General features: G+C 43.8%; 1 protein-coding gene across 7 annotated transcripts in view; it reads left to right on the top strand.

The window, feature by feature from the left end:
• LOC115111700 (kinesin-like protein KIF2A) overlaps positions 1-18,245 on the top strand; it is a 34,118-nt gene extending 15,873 nt beyond the window's left edge. For 2 of the 7 annotated variants that reach the window (XM_065011638.1, XM_029638034.2), the window contains 15 exons: positions 85-139; positions 323-485; positions 644-734; positions 959-1,022; positions 1,124-1,215; positions 1,635-1,777; positions 1,911-2,115; positions 3,501-3,611; positions 3,897-3,964; positions 4,417-4,539; positions 9,401-9,545; positions 9,699-9,800; positions 10,055-10,190; positions 10,465-10,512; positions 16,754-18,245. In XM_065011638.1, coding sequence (XP_064867710.1) covers positions 85-139; positions 323-485; positions 644-734; positions 959-1,022; positions 1,124-1,215; positions 1,635-1,777; positions 1,911-2,115; positions 3,501-3,611; positions 3,897-3,964; positions 4,417-4,539; positions 9,401-9,545; positions 9,699-9,800; positions 10,055-10,190; positions 10,465-10,512; positions 16,754-16,947 — 1,740 coding nt within the window. In that variant the 3' untranslated portion in view covers positions 16,948-18,245. The other 5 variants (XM_065011637.1, XM_029638033.2, XM_029638038.2 and 2 more) reach the window with 5 other exon arrangements.
• Positions 18,246-18,943: the final 698 nt, after the last annotated feature.

Genomic DNA, 18,943 nt, shown 5'->3' with positions numbered 1-18,943 from the left:
GGGTACAGACGACACTCTGCTCTCTCTCTGTCCAAATAGAGGATAACCCACAACGGCCTGATCAATTTGTTTTTATTTTGTCAGATTGAAGAGCACAGAATATGTGTTTGTGTGAGGAAACGTCCACTCAACAAGAAAGGTAAGGAGGACTACCTTCATCAAACAGAGCCTTCAATCATAGATGAGGAACGGATCATGAGTTTCCCTACAATGAGCCTTTGGACGGTCCGAATCTGTCATTTTCAGGTATTTCCTTATGGCCCGCGCTCAGGGAAACTATCTTCTTTGTATCCTTTCGTTAACATGGCCGTGTGTGTTCCAGAGCTGACCATACGGGACCTGGATGTGATCACCATCCCCAGTAAGGATGTGGTGATGGTCCATGAGCCCAAGCAGAAGGTGGACCTGACACGCTACCTGGAGAACCAGACCTTCCGTTTCGACTACGCTTTCGATGACAGCACCACCAATGAAATGGTTTACAGGTCAGACAGAGAGAGTGTGTGTGTGTAGAAACTATTTTGATGGCGTGTGTTTGTTAGGGTGTTTTAGATGGAATGTGTTCAAGTGTGTGTTTTGCTAGACAGTGTGTTTACACACATACACTGATGCTTGGAAGTGTGTGTGTGTGTTTCCCTTACAGGTTTACTGCCAGGCCCCTGGTGGAGACTATCTTTGAGAGGGGCATGGCCACGTGCTTCGCCTATGGACAGACTGGTAGTGGCAAAACACATGTGAGCCAGACACACACACACCACACACACCAGCCTCCTCATCTCGGCTGCTGATTCGTGCCAGTTATTTCAGCACTCAATTAACAATAACATACATCAGCGACATCCAAGTTCAGTGTGTACAAGCGTTGTTGCATTTCCATTTCTTAAAGGCCTAGACAATTTTTTAATTCATCTTCCAACCCACAAGCAGAACTGTGAATATTGAGGTCTTTGTTTTTCAGACTATGGGTGGAGATTTTTCTGGAAAGAACCAGGATTGTTCTAAAGGAATTTACGCATTAGCAGGCAAGTGATTCTTAGTGGACTATTATGAGGTTTGGTGGTGTACTGCTCAGATCCTATTAAAATGGTAAAACTCTTTATATTTCCCCTTTGTCCTCATTCAGCTCGGGATGTGTTTGTCATGTTGAAGAAACCCTGCTACAGGAAGTTAGAACTTCAGGTGTACGCAACTTTCTTTGAAATCTACAGTGGGAAGGCAAGTGATTTAATGACTTGTTTATTGAGCATCAACTTGTGGTTGTAGGTGTTTGACCCGGACTGTAATGGGAAGGTATGTGTATTGATCCAGTGGGTGGTTATGTCGACAGTGACAAACTATTTTTGTGTTAAGTTGACCGTGTGTGGTTGTGTTGTGGTCTTATAGGCGTTTGACCTGACTGTGGCTGTATTGTGGTTGTGTAGTTATTTGATCTGATGGTTGTATTAAACGTGTGTAGTTTCAGGTGTTGAAGGATGGTTGTCATTTCTTCACCTGTGTGTGGTTGTGGTCTGTTGACCTGCAAATGTGGGGTTGTGCTTGTGTTGTGTAGGTCTTTGACCTGTTGAACCATAAAGCCAAGCTGAGTGTATTGGAAGATGATAAGTCTGTGGTTATGGTGTGGTCCGGTCCTATAGGTGTTTGACCTGCTGAACGGTAAGGCTAAGCTCCGGGTGTTGGAGGATGGGAAGCAGCAGGTGCAGGTGGTGGGGCTGCATGAGAGAGACGTCAAATGCACAGAGGACGTCCTCAAACTCATAGAAGTGGGCAACAGCTGCAGGTATTTGTGCAACATCCCGGAGTTTCCCTAAGTGATGACATAAACATTGATCTTTAAAATGTTATTGTGCATTACATTTAAACTCTGTCTCTGTCCCTCTTTCTCTGTACTTCTCCATTTCTGTCTCTCTCAGAACGTCAGGTCAGACTTCGGCCAACGCCCACTCGTCCCGTAGCCATGCAGTGTTCCAGATCATTCTAAGGAGGAAGGGGAAAATGCACGGCAAGTTCTCCCTGATCGACCTGGCGGGGAATGAGAGGGGTGCCGACACGTCCAGCGCTGACCGCCAGACACGCCTGGAGGGAGCCGAGATCAATAAGAGCCTGCTGGCACTAAAGGTCAGAAGGGAGAGGTCAGCGGGAGCTGCAGAGGAATCTGACAGAGCCCAAATTGACCAGTTTATTAGGTACACCCATCTCGTTATGGCTTGGACCCCCCCCTTTGCCTCCAGAACAACCTGAATTCTTCAGGGCATGGAAATGTTGCTCAATTCGTATCAAGGGACCTAACGTGTGCCAGGAAAACATTCCCCATACCTTTACATGACTCAACGTGAACCGGGATTTGTCGGACCAGGCAATATTTTTCCACTCCTCAATTGTCCAGTGTTTGTGATCTTGTTTTTAGCTGATAGGAGTGGAACCCGGTTTTGTGGTCTGCTGCAATCGGCTGTCCGTGACACGGAGTGACGAGTTGTGTGTTCAGAGATACCGTTCTGCACACCACTGTTGTAATGCGCTGTTATTTGCCTGTTTGTGGCCTGCCTGTTAGATTGCACGATTCTTGCCATTCTCCTTCAACCTCTTATCAACAAGCTATTTTCTCCCATAGGACTGCAGCTTACTGGAAGGTTTTTGTTTGCTGCACCATTCTCGGTAAACCCTAGACACGTGTGTGTGTGTGTGTGTGTGTGTGTGTGTGTGTGTGTGTGTGTGTGTGTGTGTGTGTGTGTGTGTGTGTGTGTGTGTGTGTGTGTGTGAAAAGCCCAGGAGGCCGGCTGTTTTTGAGTTACTGGAACTGGCGCGCCTGGCACTGACGATTGTACCACGTTCAAAGTCGTTTAGGTCACTGGTTTTGCCCATTTCTAATGTTCAATCGAACAGTAACTGAATACCTCGATGTCTGTCTGCCAGCTTTATATAGCAAGCTATGGCCACTTGACTCTTGGCCACTTGACCATTTTCGTGAATGGGTACCTAATAAACTGTCCACTGAGTGCATGTCGCGCAGCTGAGAATGGAGTGTGGTGATGAATGGGTTCAGTCTGGGTTCAATCTATCGCCCTGATGAGCCCTTCCCTGCTAGTTGGCAACAACAGCAGCATAACGCTGGTTAAAACTTGTAAAAGGAAGTGGGGTTTATTAACTTGTTAGTATTGGTCACCATTTAGATTTGGTCACCATCTCCGTTTTGTTCCATCCCACTTGATTGTAGTTTGAGTAGGATAGCAGCCAATACACGAGAATTAACTTGTAATATTGGTAGTACCATTGGTAGTACCATCAGCGATTACAGCTCCATCGTGTGCTGTCTGACATGTTTTTTTGATTCAGCCGAGCAGAACTAGCAGTCCTAGTTGGAAATAACTTAATGTTATAGAAATGGTCAACTGCATTTTTCCTGTCCCCCTCTCTCAGTATGTGTATATCTGTCAGTCAGCCAGCCAGTCAGGCCTTGCAGTAGACCGACTGTAGCTCATCATGTCTCTCTTTAACCCTACCAGGAGTGCATCAGGGCACTGGGGCGGAACAAACCTCACACTCCGTTCAGGGCCAGCAAGCTCACCCAGGTCCTTCGAGACTCCTTCATAGGGGAGAACTCCCGCACATGCATGGTGAGTTCATCATTAGTTATTGGATTTGGTAATTAGTGATTTCACTCTCCTCACTGGCATTGGTCTCAGTCATCTCTGATTTTATGAATAATTTCTATTAAAATAAACTATTTTTAAGATTCCTGGGCCTATGACTACACTGACCATGTAGAGGTCAGTATACAGGGTGTATATTCTCCTCACTTTGAAAGTAAACACACTTTATGCAAAAGACAGGCTTCCTTACTAGATCTTTGTACTTCCCTTACCGCCACTGAGTTTCTCCTTACCTCTTGTCCCATCCAGATAGCAACTATCTCTCCTGGTATGACGTCCTGTGAGAACACCCTCAACACGCTACGCTACGCTAACAGGTGGGCACACACGTTACAGCTGGCCATGGGAATCTGTCTCGTACACCTGTGCTTTCCAGCTGCGATCCGCAGAGAACTCTAGTCTGGGGGGAAAGGGAATATAGGAACCTCTTCTTTGACCACTCTTCCTTTAGGTTTCTATGGTAACTGATCACACCCACAAGGTGTAGTAATGACCTTGAGGTCTTCACTGTGCTCTTATACGCAGCGTTGTTGTGCTTAGCTATGGGCAGATAATACTTCTGAGCCTCAATAGACATAATTGGGTATATCTGCCTGCAGCAGTTTGATCAGATGTATGCTACATATGTGAAAGACTGAAGGAGTGCCGCTGTGGTGATGGTGAATGGAAAATAACTCTTGTCTGTAGCTCTGTGTCCTGACCCTCGTCTCTTCTCTCGTCTTTCCTGCTCCTCCTCCCCTCTTCCTGCTCTGGGCCTGGTGCTGTGCAGAGTAAAGGAGTTTGGGATCAGTCCCTCAGACATCCCCTTCTCCCAGGGCGGTGGAAGTCGCTCGGAGCTCTCGGAGCTCTCGCCCACCTATGAGTATGATGACTTTGCTACCTCTCCCAGCAGGTCAAGCACTTTCCCATTGCATGCGCGTACACACACTGCACACGTAACTTTTCTGTTGCCCACACATACACTTATCTACATGCATTTCCTGTATGCATATATTAGTTGTAAAATACACATTAAACACTTCTTCTTTGTTCCATCGTTCTCACCAGTCTCTGTGGAGGACTTGTTCACACGTCTTCTTTTCCTTCCCCTTTTATTTCATCTCCATGACACGTTCTTTCATCCTTGGCATGCGCTTCTCCTTTCATCTCTTGCTGTGCTGAGGTTGTGCTAACTGTGGAATGCTGCTGTTCTTCTCATACTCTCTCATGGACTGTCTGTGTGCATTTGATCAAATCATTTCTTGGTGTTTTCACTTGGTTGAATATAATCTGTTATGATACATGACACCATAAACAGTCAGCCCTATTAGTTAACCCTCTAAGGTCAATATCCATGCCCCCCGCGGAAATGTAATTAGCTTAATCCAAATATCCCCATTTAAAAATCTGTCTGTTTTAAGCTAGAGATGTTTTTTGGCAGTGGGTGCGTCTCAATCCACCACATCCACCTATATATAAGACTTCCACATCTGTGGTGGAAGGTGACAGAGCTAGAAAGGTGTTTGTCAGACCCTGCGACATCCCGAAAATCGGTCTTCTCACAAAATTGTCCGTAGCGTCTGAACGGTTTGGCCTACAAACTATTACGTTTTTCTCTTCAACCCCCACAAGCATCTTGGGACTCGTCTGAAGTTGTTTTGCTCTAGGATGCCCACAGGCCTCACCAGACTCGTCTGAAGTTGTTTTGCTCTAGGATGCCCACAGGCCTCACCAGACTCGTCTGAAGTTGTTTTGCTCTAGGATGCCCACAGGCCTGAAGTTGTTTTGCTCTAGGATGCCCCAGACTCATCTGAAGTTGTTTTGCTCTAGGATAGGATGCCCAGTTGTTTTGCTCAGGCCTCACCAGACTCGTCTGAAGTTGTTTTGCTCTAGGATGCCCACAGGCCTCACCAGACTCGTCTGAAGTTGTTTTGCTCTAGGATGCCCACAGGCCTCACCAGACTCGTCTGAAGTTGTTTTGCTCTAGGGTGCCCACAGGCCTCACCAGACTCGTCTGAAGTTGTTTTGCTCTAGGATGCCCACAGGCCTCACCAGACTCGTCTGAAGTTGTTTTGCTCTAGGATGCCCACAGGCCTCACCAGACTCGTCTGAAGTTGTTTTGCTCTAGGATGCCCACAGGCCTCACCAGACTCATCTGAAGTTGTTTTGCTCTAGGATGCCCACAGGCCTCACCAGACTCGTCTGAAGTTGTTTTGCTCTAGGATGCCCACAGGCCTCACCAGAGAGTTGTTTTCATCCAGACTCGTCTGAAGTTGTTTTGCTCTAGGATGCCCACAGGCCTCACCAGACTCATCTGAAGTTGTTTTGCTCTAGGATAGGGATGCCCACAGGCCTCACCAGACTCATCTGAAGTTGTTTTGCTCTAGGATGCCCACAGGCCTCACCAGACTCATCTGAAGTTGTTTTGCTCTAGGATGCCCACAGGCCTCACCAGACTCATCTGAAGTTGTTTTGCTCTAGGATGCCCACAGGCCTCACCAGACTCATCTGAAGTTGTTTTGCTCTAGGATGCCCACAGGCCTCACCAGACTCATCTGAAGTTGTTTTGCTCTAGGATGCCCACAGGCCTCACCAGACTCGTCTGAAGGTCCACCGGTATCAGTTGAAAAAATATATGGAAGTACTGTATATATGGAGACTGTTTAGTGACAAGAATAAGGGGTTACGTACATAAAAAATGACATGTTTCCAGATCTTATGTCTCTCAGATATAGGATAGACACTTCAAAACAAACTTCCTTTAGTTTTTAGTTTTTTTGGGGGGGACACACACACACACACACACACTACATCTGTTCCATGTAGGGAATCTGTTATTCAATGCGTTTGTATGGGTGAATAGCAGTAAGGCCAAATACAACTTTTCATCAAATAATTGTTTTATATATGTATTTTTTTTTTTATATTTCATGGGGTCTTAAAATTCAAAATCAAATAGCAAAATGATCCTTGATATTTGGTATTTATTAGGATCCCCATTAGCTGCTGCAAAAGCATCGGCTACTCTTCCTGGGGTCCACATGAAACATGACAGTACAGAAATAGATGCATTTAAAATGTCACACACAGCCTACATATCAGTACATACACACAATATCTAGGTCTAATACATAGTACAGTGCAAATTACAATACAATATATATTAAAGGTTCTGTCTCTTCATAGTCCCCTTTGTGCAGTAAGGTGTTATTTTATTTATTTTTTAAATGGTTTTATTGCTAGCTTGAGTTACCTGCTGTGGCAGAGTTCCATGTAGTCATGGCTCTATTTAATAGTGTGTGTTACCCAGCCTCTGTTCTGGACCTCGGGACTGTGAAGAGACCTCTGGTTGCATGTCTTGTGTTGTACTGATGAGTATCTGAACTATGTGCCAACTGCTTGAACAGACAGTTCGGTACCTTCAACAGATCAATCCGTTGCACAAAGACCAATAGTGATGCAGTCAATCTCTCCTCTTTGAGCCAGGAGAGACTGAAATGCATATTACTGACACTTTCCCTCAACGTACATCTAAGTGCGATACATGCTGCTTTGTTCTGGACCAACTGCAATTCACCTATGTCCTTCTTTGCCGCACATGTCCACACAGCTGGGCAGTACTCCGGGTGCGATAAAACTAGGGCCTGTAGGACCTGTCTGGTCAATTGAGATGTCAAGAAGGCAGAGGAATGCCCCATCATGGACAGACCTCTTCCCATTTTAGCAACCATTGAGTCTGTTTTGACCATGACCGCTTTCTAACTAGGGTTACACCCAGTTTAGTCTCCTTAACTTGCTCAATAGCCACATTTTTCAATATTAGATCTAAATGAGGTTTAAGCGTTGAGCAAATGATTTGTCCCAAAAAGGTTTTGGGGTTTTGAGATATTTAGCACAAGCCTATTACTAGTTACTCATTCTAAAACTGACTGGAGCTCTATGTTAAGTGTCTGTTATTTATTTTACTGTTGCAGCCGACATGTATACGGTTGAGTCGTCAGCGTATATACAGTTGAAGTCTGAAGTTTTCATATGCTTAGGTTAGTCAATAAAACTTGTTTTTCAACCACTCCACAAATTTCTTGTTAAACTATAGTGTTGGCAAGTCGGTTAGGACATCCACTTTGTGCATGACACAAGTCATTTTTCCAACAATTGTTTACAGACAGATTATTTCACTTATAATTCACAATTCAAGTGGGTCAGAAGTTTACATACACTAAGTTGACTGTGCCTTTTAAACAGATTGGAAAATTTCAGAAAATGGTGTCATGGCTTTAGAAGCTTCTGATAGGCTAATTGACATCATTTGAGTCAATTGGAGGTGTACTTGTGGATGTATTTCAAGGCCTACCTTCGAACTCAGTGCCTCTTTGCTTGACATCATGGGAAAATCAAAAGAAATCAGCCAAGACTTCAGAAAAATGTTGTAGACCTCCACAAGTCTGATTCATCCTTGGGAGCAATTTCCAAACGCCTGAAGGTACCATGTTCATCTGTACAAACAATAGTACGCAAGTATAAACATGGGACCACGCAGCTGTTATACCACTCAGGAAGGAGACGCGTTCTGTTTCCTAGAGATGAAAGTACTTTGGTGTGAAACGTGCAAATCAATCCCAGAACAGCAGCAAAGGACCTTGTGAAGATGCTGGAGGAAATGGGTACAAAAGTATCGATATCCACAGTAAAATGAGTCCTATATCGACATAACCTGAAAGGCAGCGCAGGAAGGAAGAAGCCACTGCTCCAAAACCGCCATAAAAAAGCCAGACTACGGTTTGCATCTGCACATCGGGACCAATATCGTACTTTTTGGAGAAATGTCCTCTGGTCTGATGAAACAAAAATAGAACTGTTTGGCCATAATGACCATCGTTATGTTTGGAGGAAAAAGTGTGAGGCTTGCAAGCCGAAGAACACCATCCCAACCGTGAAGCACGGGGGTGGCAGCAGCATGTTGTGGGGGTGCTTTGCTGCAGGTGGGACTGGTGCACTTCACAAAATTGGATGCAATCATGAGAAAGGAAAATTGTGGATATATTGAAGCAACATCTCAAGACATCAGTCAGGAAGTTAAATCTTGGTCGCAAATGGGTCTTCCAAAGGGACAATGACACCAAGCATTCTTCCAAAGTTGTGGCAAAATGGCTAAAGGACAACAAAGTCAAGGTATTGGAGTGGCCATCACAAAACAAATCCAAATCAAATGTATTTATATAGCCCTTCTTACATCAGCTGATATATCAACGTGCTGTACAGAAACCCAGACTGAAACCCCAAACAGCAAGCAATGCAGGCGTAGAAGCACGGTGGCTAGGAAAAACTCTCTAGAAAGGCCAAAACCTAGGAAGAAACCTAGAGAGGAACCAGGCTATGAGAGGTGGCCAGTCCTCTTCTGGCTGTGGCGGGTGGAGATTATAACAGAACATGGCCAAGATGTTCATAAATGACTAGCATGTCCAAATAATAGTAAAACAGTGAACAGGTTAGGGTTCCATAGCCGCAGGCAGAACAGTTGAAACTGGAGCAGCAGCATGGCCAGGTGGACTGGGGACAACGAGTCATCATGCCAGGTAGTCCTGAGGCATGGTCCTAGGGCTCAGGTCCTCCGAGAGAGAGAAAGAAAGAGAATTAAAGAGAGCATACTTAAATTCACACAGGACACCGGATAAGACAGGAGAAATACTCCAGATATAACAGACTGACCCTAGCCCCCCGACATCCTAGAGCAGCAGTTTGTTAGCTGACCGAAGGTGTTGATTGACCCACAGAGTGAAGGAGCTGACGGTGGACACTAATCAGGTGATAGAGGGGGTCCGGCCCAACATCCATGTGGTGGACCAGCTGGATGATGACTGGGACCACCTGGGCAGCTCCCCCCAGAGAGATGACCTCAAACTGCTCTGTGAGCAGAACGTAAGCTACACTCTTAATGCACTCCTATGCTCACACACGGCATTTATCCTCAATGGTTTTCTTACTGTGTGCATGCATTTGCATCCATTTCCCCAATAGAGGTGTTGTGTCTGGTGATGCTGGTTGTGTGTCTTGACTGTTTTCTCTCCCCAGCTGGAGGAGGTGTCCCCCCAGCTCTTAACCTTCCATGAGGCTGTCTCTCAGATGGTGGAGATGGAGGAACAGGTGCTGGAGGACCACAGAGCTGTCTTCCAGGTCAGGCTACATTAATAACTGGCTCCTCTTAGATCCTTTCACATATAGTTAGTTAGGAGGCTCGAACTCTGAGATGAATGAATCTGCAAGCTTGAGGTCCTGTGAAGTGTGGCGCCACTATCCATGAAATGCTTTAAATCAGGTTCTTCAAACTAATGTGATGCTGACTCTATAGGAGCAAAATAATTGATTGAGGAATATGTTTCAGTGGGAAGATGAGATGAGTAAGTGAGATGCTAATGTGCGTGTTGCAGGAGTCTATCCGGTGGCTGGAGGATGAGAAGGTTCTGCTGGAGATGACTGAGGAAGTGGACTATGATGTGGACTCTTACGCCACTCAGCTGGAGCAGATCCTGGATCAGAAGATTGACATCCTCACGGAGCTCAGAGGTAGGCATGGACATAAATGTTATTAGTGACATGGTACCGTTTGTCTGATGGAAGAAAATCTCTTAGGGATGAGCGAGAATTTGAACTCCTGGCCTATGCAAGACAGCATTTGTATTATTTACCTCCTGAGGTTCTTTTTCAATCTTTTGTTGGTTTGTCTCTATGCAGATCACCGTTGACATTCATTCGTAGGTTCACTTTTATTAATGTGAATCATGGTATTTTTTGATAAACAATAATATCTAATCCACTGTCTGTGCTCCTCTTTCCTCAGATAAAGTCAAGTCGTTCCGCTCGTCACTCCAGGAAGAAGAACAAGCCAGTAAGCAGATCAATCCTAAGAGGCCGCGTGCCCTGCTGTAGACCAGGCCAGGGAGGGGTGTGTGGAGGGGCAGTAGCACATACAGGAACATATACACTAGATGCACTATATATACAAAAGTATGAACACCCCTTCAAATTAGTGGATTTGTGGACTTACTGAAGAGCTCAATGACTTTCAATGTGGCACCGTCATAGGATGCCACCTTTTCCAACAAGTCAGTTTGTTAAATTTCTAGCTAGAGCTGCTCCGGTCAACTGTAAGTGCTGTTCTTGTGAAGCATTTAAGAGCAACAGTGGCTCAGCCGCCAAGTGGTAGGCCACAAGCTCACAGAACAGACCCGCTGAGTGCTGAAGCGTGTAAAAAATCATCTGTCCTCTGTTGCAACACTCTCTACCGAGTTCCAAACGACCTCTGGAAGCAACGTCAGTAATAGAACTGTTCGTCGGGAGCTTCATGAAATGGGTTTCCATGGCCGAGCAGCCGCACGCACACAAGCCTAAGATCACCATGGGCAATGCCAAGCGTCGGCTGGAGTAGTGTAAGGCTCGCTGGCATTGGACTCTGGAGTATTGGAAACGTGTTCTCTGGAGTGATGAATCACTCTTCACCATCTGGCAGTCTGACGAACGTAAATGGTTTGGCGGATGCCAGGTGAACGCTACCTGCCCCAATGCATAGTGCCAACAGTAAAGTTTGGTGGAGGAGGAATAATGGTTTGGGGCTGTTTTTAGTGGTTCCGGCTAGGCCCCTTAGTTCCAGTGAATTTTAACGCTACAGCAAACAATGATATTTTATACGATTCTGTGCTTCCAACTTTGTGGCAACAGTTTGGGGAAGGCCCTTTCCTGTTTCAGCATGACAATGCCTCTATGTACAAAGTGAGGTCCATACAGAAATAGTTTGTCAGATTGGTGTGGAAGAGCTTGACTGGCCTGCACAGAGCCCTGACCTCAACCCCATCTAACACCTCTGGGATGAATTGGAATGCTGACTGCGAGCCAGGCTTAATTGCCCAACATCAGTGCCCGACCTCACTAATGCCCTTGTGGCTGAATGGAGGCATGTCCCCGCAGCAATGTTCCAATGTCTAGTGTAAAGCCTTCCCAGAAGAGTGGAGGCTGTTATAGCAGCAAAGGGGGACCAGCTCCATGTTAATGCCCATGATTTTAGAATGAGATGTTTGACGATCAGATGTCCACATACTTTTTGCATTGTAGTGTACTTAACACAGCTGTCTCACCCTGTCACAACCGCCTGTGAAAAGACAAAGGAAAGGACTCATTTGTTTTCCAAATCAGGGTCATGGATGCCACCAGAAACAACTGGAGGGGAATGCAACCTTGGATCCCTTTTTTTTCTGATTTAAAATGTTCTGTTTTTTTCCTGTTCTATTTTATTTATTTACTTCTCTTTTTTCCCGTATTTCTTTCAATTGAACGGCTGTTGACTTTGCTTCATCATAGACCTCTCCATGTTGGTTGTGCTTTAGGGTTCTACGATACCAGTGTTGTCAGTCAGACCTACCAGAATCCACATGTAGCCATGTGCCACTCTTTATGTTGGCCTCCATCATGCATGTGGCTGGGTCACTCCTCAGTTAACACTCTACAGCATATAGATGTTACTCTGTAGGACCAGTCTTTCTCTTGCTCCTCTGAGTTTGAGAGGTGTCAAATCAAGCTGTGCTTCTCGTGTTGTCTTTCCTCCCTCTTGTATCCATGTTTTTTCCTCAAAGAACAGTCTATAGTTTGATTCAGTTGTGTTCATGTTTTGTGGCGACCCCAGTTAATTTGTTACCCCTTTTACTTTTATACTGTGAAGTCATTTTTCACTCACTTTGTAAAATAATAAAAATAATGGAACAAAAACCACTAACAAATGTATAGTAAAAACCACTGACCTACTGCTGCATATGTTACTCAGTGTTTGCACCAGATGTAACATTGGCTCAATAAAGAACCACCTGTTTTGATTTGAACTTTGACCTGCACCAATGAATTGACGTGTGGTGACGTTTAATTCTTTATATGGCATTAGAACCTCTAGTCTTCCCTTGAGCTCTGAAAGAAATGCATGTGGTCAAAATACAACAAAGGATGTAGGTCGGATATGACAGGGCTGACTAGCCCTGTGTGTATGATGAAAATGTTTGTTTTTCAGTCTTCATTCGTAGGTAGTAAAGGCTCTGACAGTGTTTGATAATGATGGGCTTTACATTTGTCTGCTTAGTAAGCAGTGTGGTGTTCTGTGTTTGTAGGGCCCAGAGAGACAGCAAAAGTTGCCAGGAAGGGAGACTGTGGTGACTCTGGCCCTGTCACTCAGCAGTAGTAGTCAGTGACACCAGCAGCACCATCTAGAGGCAGACTTCAGCTTCATCGTGAGGACAGTCCGCACAGGGAGACACCAGGGGATCCTACAGCGTAGCAATGGCCCAGTTTGAATATTGTCGTAGTTGTAGCTACATCTTTAAGATAGAGATATACAGTAAGTCAGAATGTATTGTTTTGTGGTGGTAAAGAAGTCATGAATTGCTGAACTTCTTGAAATACACCAACACTGTTTCAAAAACTCTTATCTCAAGGCTCTTCAACAACCCTGAAAGTCAGACAGCTTACAAAATATTTTTTTCAACCTGTCCATTACAACCAAGCATGTGTCAGGTTCAACTGATACTTAGGGATGACCAACTACATTGTAGTGCATCTATTTTATGTATGAACGTTAGCTGTACACTTGCCTGATGACTCCAACATAATTGTTACGCTGCTCTGTTCACTACATACTTCAGTCAGACTGCCATCATTGAAGTCAAAATGAGTGGTGTTATTCAAAAAGTAATCAGCGATTGCATCATCTCTAACCAATCAGAGTATCAAAGCCAATGACTAATTTTCTAAATGCTGCTTTACCCATGTGTGTTCTGGCCCAACCTACCGCTTTCTGGATCCAATCAGAACGGTTAGAATGTGTTTTGCGAAATTGTCGTGGAGGTACTCAGACCCAGACTCGTTACGGAGAAGGTTAACGACCACGGGTGTGGCGTAGAGTTTGGCCGGAGCAAGGAGTTTGGGTAGCTATATACGTAACCACTTAATAAATATATACGTTTCACTGATCACGAGCTCATTTTCATAGAAAAGGCATAACGAAGGTAGTCCAGAGGGGTAAGCCAGTATGGTGTTTTGCGGCATTGATCTAGCCAATGAGTGTTGTCATCATCCATCAGTCACATGACTTGGATGTGTCTCAACAGTCCATAACAGCGATAAGTGGATCCCAGCAGAGTTGAATGTGTGAAGTCTGTGGACAGAAGACATTATGAAGGTTATGACATGAAGAATCACTAGTTAACGTAACATTAAAACAAAATATAACGCACACATAAGTAGAATAGTCCAGCTCCACTTACACCATGAAGTCGTCTGTCTATGCTCCTGGCTCGCTTCTCACTGAACAATATCTCCTGCAGAACACTCAGTCTTCTTGGTTCTGCTGAAGTCTGCTAGGATTTCCTGTTCCAGAAACATGAACAAATGTAATGACTCACCTTGATAAGTTATAATTACCTAACCACATCCAGAATGTGAAAATATACAGACTGCAGAAACATCAGTGAATATTGTCATGAGGTGTGTGCTTACCACATTGTGTACTGAACAGTGAATCCTGTAGTTCTCCAACAGCTGCTCAACTGCAGTGGCCCTGGAAAGAACCATCTTCGGCGTTAATGTTATATATTGCTTGTCACATTACCATTTGATGCTGCCAGGATATGACCAACTATGATTTGAATACCCTTTGTTTTGGTAGTCACTTCTTGAGCTCAGCAGCCAGTCTACCATCCAACTCGCAGGCCACTAACTTCAGACATGGGGAAGATGAAAGTAGGGCTGACCCCAATTATTCAACTGGTCGATTGTTGATAGGCTGTTGGTTGACCGAGATTGTTTTTAGTCGAGCAGTAGCAAATATATACATATATTTTATGGCACACGAGACACCGGTCTTATTCGCGCCCATCTCTCTGAACTAATTCATTGCAGAGGCTGCGGGGATGGCACAGTCCAAAAAGAAGGGGAGTGTTGCTGGACAATGCACGTCTCCAGAATACGCTCTGTCCCGCCAGCTTGTGCACATTCATTGTTTCATAACTTGATCGTGTGAATTGTTTGCGTTTGACTGTTAGTGTCTATCAATTCCCCATTACATACTTTATCACCAGTAGGACTTTTACCGTTAATTCCTATAATTTCTCATCTACAATGTCTGTTTGGTTATGGTAATGTCTGTCAATGCATTCAATATATTATTGTTCCACGGTTCTCATTGTCGGAATGGACACATTGGTTGCACAGCACACAACCTATGCTACACTTGTGAGAAACAAGTTTTGGTTTATTTCATTCCATTTATGAGTTTTGTCAGTTTAGTCATTGTCTTTTGTTTGGAGAGCTCCTGTCATAGTTGAGTAAGGACGTGCACCTGATTACGCATAGTAGTAGGCTATCTGGTCTGCTTGCAAATGTAGGCCTATTAATGTGCCCATTTGGGGATCTGATAGTATTTCTGATTGGCTTAACTCAAACACTCACAAACGCTGTGGAGCTTCTCAACGTAATGTTTTCTTCACCTCAAACAGCAAGCAAACAGAGTATGTTTTGACATCCATTGAGAATGACTAATTCCTCAGTGTATTTGAAAAATCTTTACAGCACTCTCCTTTTCGATAACAACTCCACAGGAAAGGGAAAAATGTCATGCTCTGATCCAGTTGAAACATCTTAAAATAGGCCTACCTGATTACTTCTTATCCCTTGCGCAAATAGCCTACAGCTGTGTCTGTCCGGAGCTCACTGGTGCAGGAAACTGAGGGCCCAGAATATTTTATAGAATGTTGTAAGGATCTTCAGACCATACCCAAGTTAATAGTTGATACAATGTGATTTATAGGATATTTATTTTTATCAGGATATTTTCTACCTGCAGGCTGCAATGTTTTTATTTTTTGGCTTTATAGGCTATTTTTTACATAGTTGGCAATGGCAATAGAAGTTACTTTTTAGGTTTGTATCCTTTTCATTTAGATTTGGATATAATTTTAATTAACCACATGACAATGATTTTGAGATAGACATATTGTAAATTAAATTAAACTGTTCTACGAAAATATGCATATAAAAACCATAACTGGCATGCAGATCAGTAGAAATGGTAAGGTAAATTGGCAGAAAGTTTGCGGTCTTTGTGTAGCCAACTTTAGGAGATTAATGGCAGAATCTGCGAAAGCCGGTAGGAGCCTGAGGAAGATGGTCAGGACATCTTGATCGCTGGCTTCCTCTTGAGTCATTTGTGTCTTATTTCACCAAACCGTGAGCTTAAAGCAAGCTCAATGCATATATAGTTGATTTGAATTAAACACACTGTCTATACAGTGCCTTCAGAAAGTAGTCAGACCCCTTGACTTTTCCCACTTTATTACGTTACAATCTTATTCTAAAATGGAGTAAATAAAAAAATATCCTCAGCAATCTACACACAATACCCCATAATGACTAAGCAAAAAACAGGTTGACATTATTGTTGATTTATTAAAAATTAAAAACATACCTTAATTACATATCTATTCAGACCCTTTTGGTCTGAGACTCGAAATTGAGCTCAGGTGCATCCTGTTTCCGTTAATCAATGTGATTGGAGTCCACCTGTGGTAAATTTAATTGATTGGACATGATTTGGAAAGCCACACACAAGTCTTTATAAGGTCCCACAATTGTTAGTACATATCAGAGCAAAAACCAAGCCATGAGATGGAAGGAATTGTCCGTAGAGCTCCAAGACAGGATTGTGTCGAGGCACAGATCTGGTGAAGGGTACCAAAACATATATGCAGCATTGAAGGTCCCCAAGAACACAATGGCCTCCATCATTCTTAAATGGAAGAAGTTTGGAAGCACCCAGACTCTTCCTAGAGCTGGCCGTCTGAGCAATCGGGGGAGAAGGGCCTTGGTCAGGGAGGTGACCAAGAACCCGATGGTCACTCTGACAGAGCTCTAGAGTTCATCTGTGGAGATGGGATAACCTTCCAGAAGGACACCCATCTCTGCAGCACTCCACCAATCAGGCCTTTATGGTAGAGTGGCCAGACGGAAGCCACTCCTCAGTAAAAGGCACATGACAGCCCGCTTGGAGTTTGCCAAAGGGCACTTAAAGACTCTCATGCTGTGGGGATGTTTTTCAGGGACTGGGAGACCAGGCAGAATCGAGGCAAAGATGAATGCAGTAAAGTACAGAGAGATCCTTGATGAAAACCAGCTCCAGAGCTCCCAGGGCCTCAGACTGGGGCGAAGGTTCACCTGCCAACAGGACAAGGACACTAAGCACACAGCCACTACCACGCCTGAGTGGCTTCGGGGCAAGTCTGAATGTCGTTGAGGGGCTCAGCCAGAGCCCGGTCTTGAACCCGATCAAACATCTCTAGAGAGACCTGAAAATAGCTGTGCAGCAACAATCCCCATCCAACCTGACAGAGCTTGAGAGGATCTGCAGAGAAGAATGGGAGAAACTCCCCAAATACAGGTGTGCCAAACTTGTAGCGTCATACCCAAGAAGACTTGAGGTTGTAATCACTGCCAAAGGTGCTTCAACAAAGTACAGAGTAAATGGTCTGAATACTTGTTTAAATGTGATATTTTTTTTGATAAATTAGCATAAGTCTAAAACCTGTTTTTTTGCTTTGCCACGATGGGGTAAGGTGTGTAGATTGACTAGGGAAAAAAATATTTAATATTTTGTCAAATTAAAGGGTCTGAATATTTTCCGAAGGCACTGTATACCATTTCCACACACACGAAGACAGATCCAGCTCAGAGGCCCAACTCGTAAGTTCCAATAGCAGCAGATTTGAATTTAGAATGGAAAATGAATGTGTTTCAGTAAAAACATGCTAGTGCGTTGAATCGTATCTCATCGAACCGAAACGCAGATGATTTCCTCTAAAAGACTGCATGGTCAATCTGCATCTGAATTGGCCGTACAGCATTCACTGCGATGCAGTGTCGGCAGACTTCAGGGTTTTCATACTAATTGCGTTTTGCGGAGCAGAGCTATTGTGAAGGAAGTTGTCAAGTAAGGGAGTTTGTTTATACATGGGTGTTTTATGTACACTGGCTAGATGGATATCCAGCCAGTTATGGCTTGCTATCTACACTGAACAAAAATAGAAATGCAACATGTGAAGTGTTGGTTCCATGTTTCATAAACTGAAATCAAATATCCCAGAAATGTTCCATACACAAATCTTATTTCTCACAAATGTGTGTATAGCGTTGTGTGGGCGAGCGATTTGCTGATGTCGCCGTTGTGAAAAGAGTGCCCCATGGTGGTGCTGGGGTTATAGTACGGACAGGCATAAACCATGGACAACCATCACAATTGCATTTTATCAATGGCAATTTGAATGCACAGAAATACCGTGACGAGATCCTGAGACCCATTGTGCGGCCCATTTTTTAAAAAGGTATCTATTCCCAGTCATGTGAAATCCATAAATTAGGGCCTAAGGAATTTATTTCAATTGACTGATTTCATTATATGAACTGTAACTCAGTAAAATCTTTGAAATGGTTGCATTTATATTTTCTGTTCAGTATAGATAGCTAAAAAACATCTGGCACAGGCTGGCTCTCATACATGAATGCTAGTTAGCTAATAAACAAGCCTTGAATTTTTGACTACTTGGTTCTTTTTTCTGCTCTACCTTGTCATTATTTGAGTCGGCTGAGAGACACATGCAAAGAATGACAAAATTACACAATTATGAGTCGCAATAATATTTCCAACACTTAATATTTCCAACGCATAATTTATTTTCCAGAATTTCAATAGAATAACTATTATATTTCAAACCGGTGATTAGTAGATTTTATTCATAACTCATGTTAAGGTCAATACAAAATGCAGTGCAACTGCAGTACAAATGTCCATCTCTGATGCAGTGTATTATGTATGTATTTTACTAAGTGCTCTTAAGATCAGTTAATATTTTACATTACTGTGATATCAACACTTTGTTCCTTCTCTCTCACTACAGCTTCTGATAACTGTACACATTATGCTTAAACAATGTTACAATTACTTTTCCTTCCATGCTGACTGCTCATTCCTCAGAGATGGGAATGTCCTCCAACGTCATGGCGATGGCTCTCAGTTTGGGGTCATCTCGCCAGTTCACTTTACTGGCAATGATGATCCCCTGGAGAAAACATCGCAACATGATTTTGACATAACAAAAACAGGTGCTGTCATTCTCTTTGCACTAAGACTGTGTCTCAATGATATCCTCTTCCTCCCGAAGTGTGCAGTAGTTCACTTCCCTTTACTGGTTCGAAAGGAAACGACTGGTATAAGAAATATGGTGGAAATTCCCACT

The sequence above is a fragment of the Oncorhynchus nerka genome, linkage group LG27, assembly GCF_034236695.1.
Source record: "Oncorhynchus nerka isolate Pitt River linkage group LG27, Oner_Uvic_2.0, whole genome shotgun sequence".
Classification (NCBI taxonomy): Eukaryota; Metazoa; Chordata; class Actinopteri; order Salmoniformes; family Salmonidae; genus Oncorhynchus; species Oncorhynchus nerka.
Note: the sequence above shows the minus strand (reverse complement) of the source record. Positions and strands in the feature narration are given on the sequence as shown.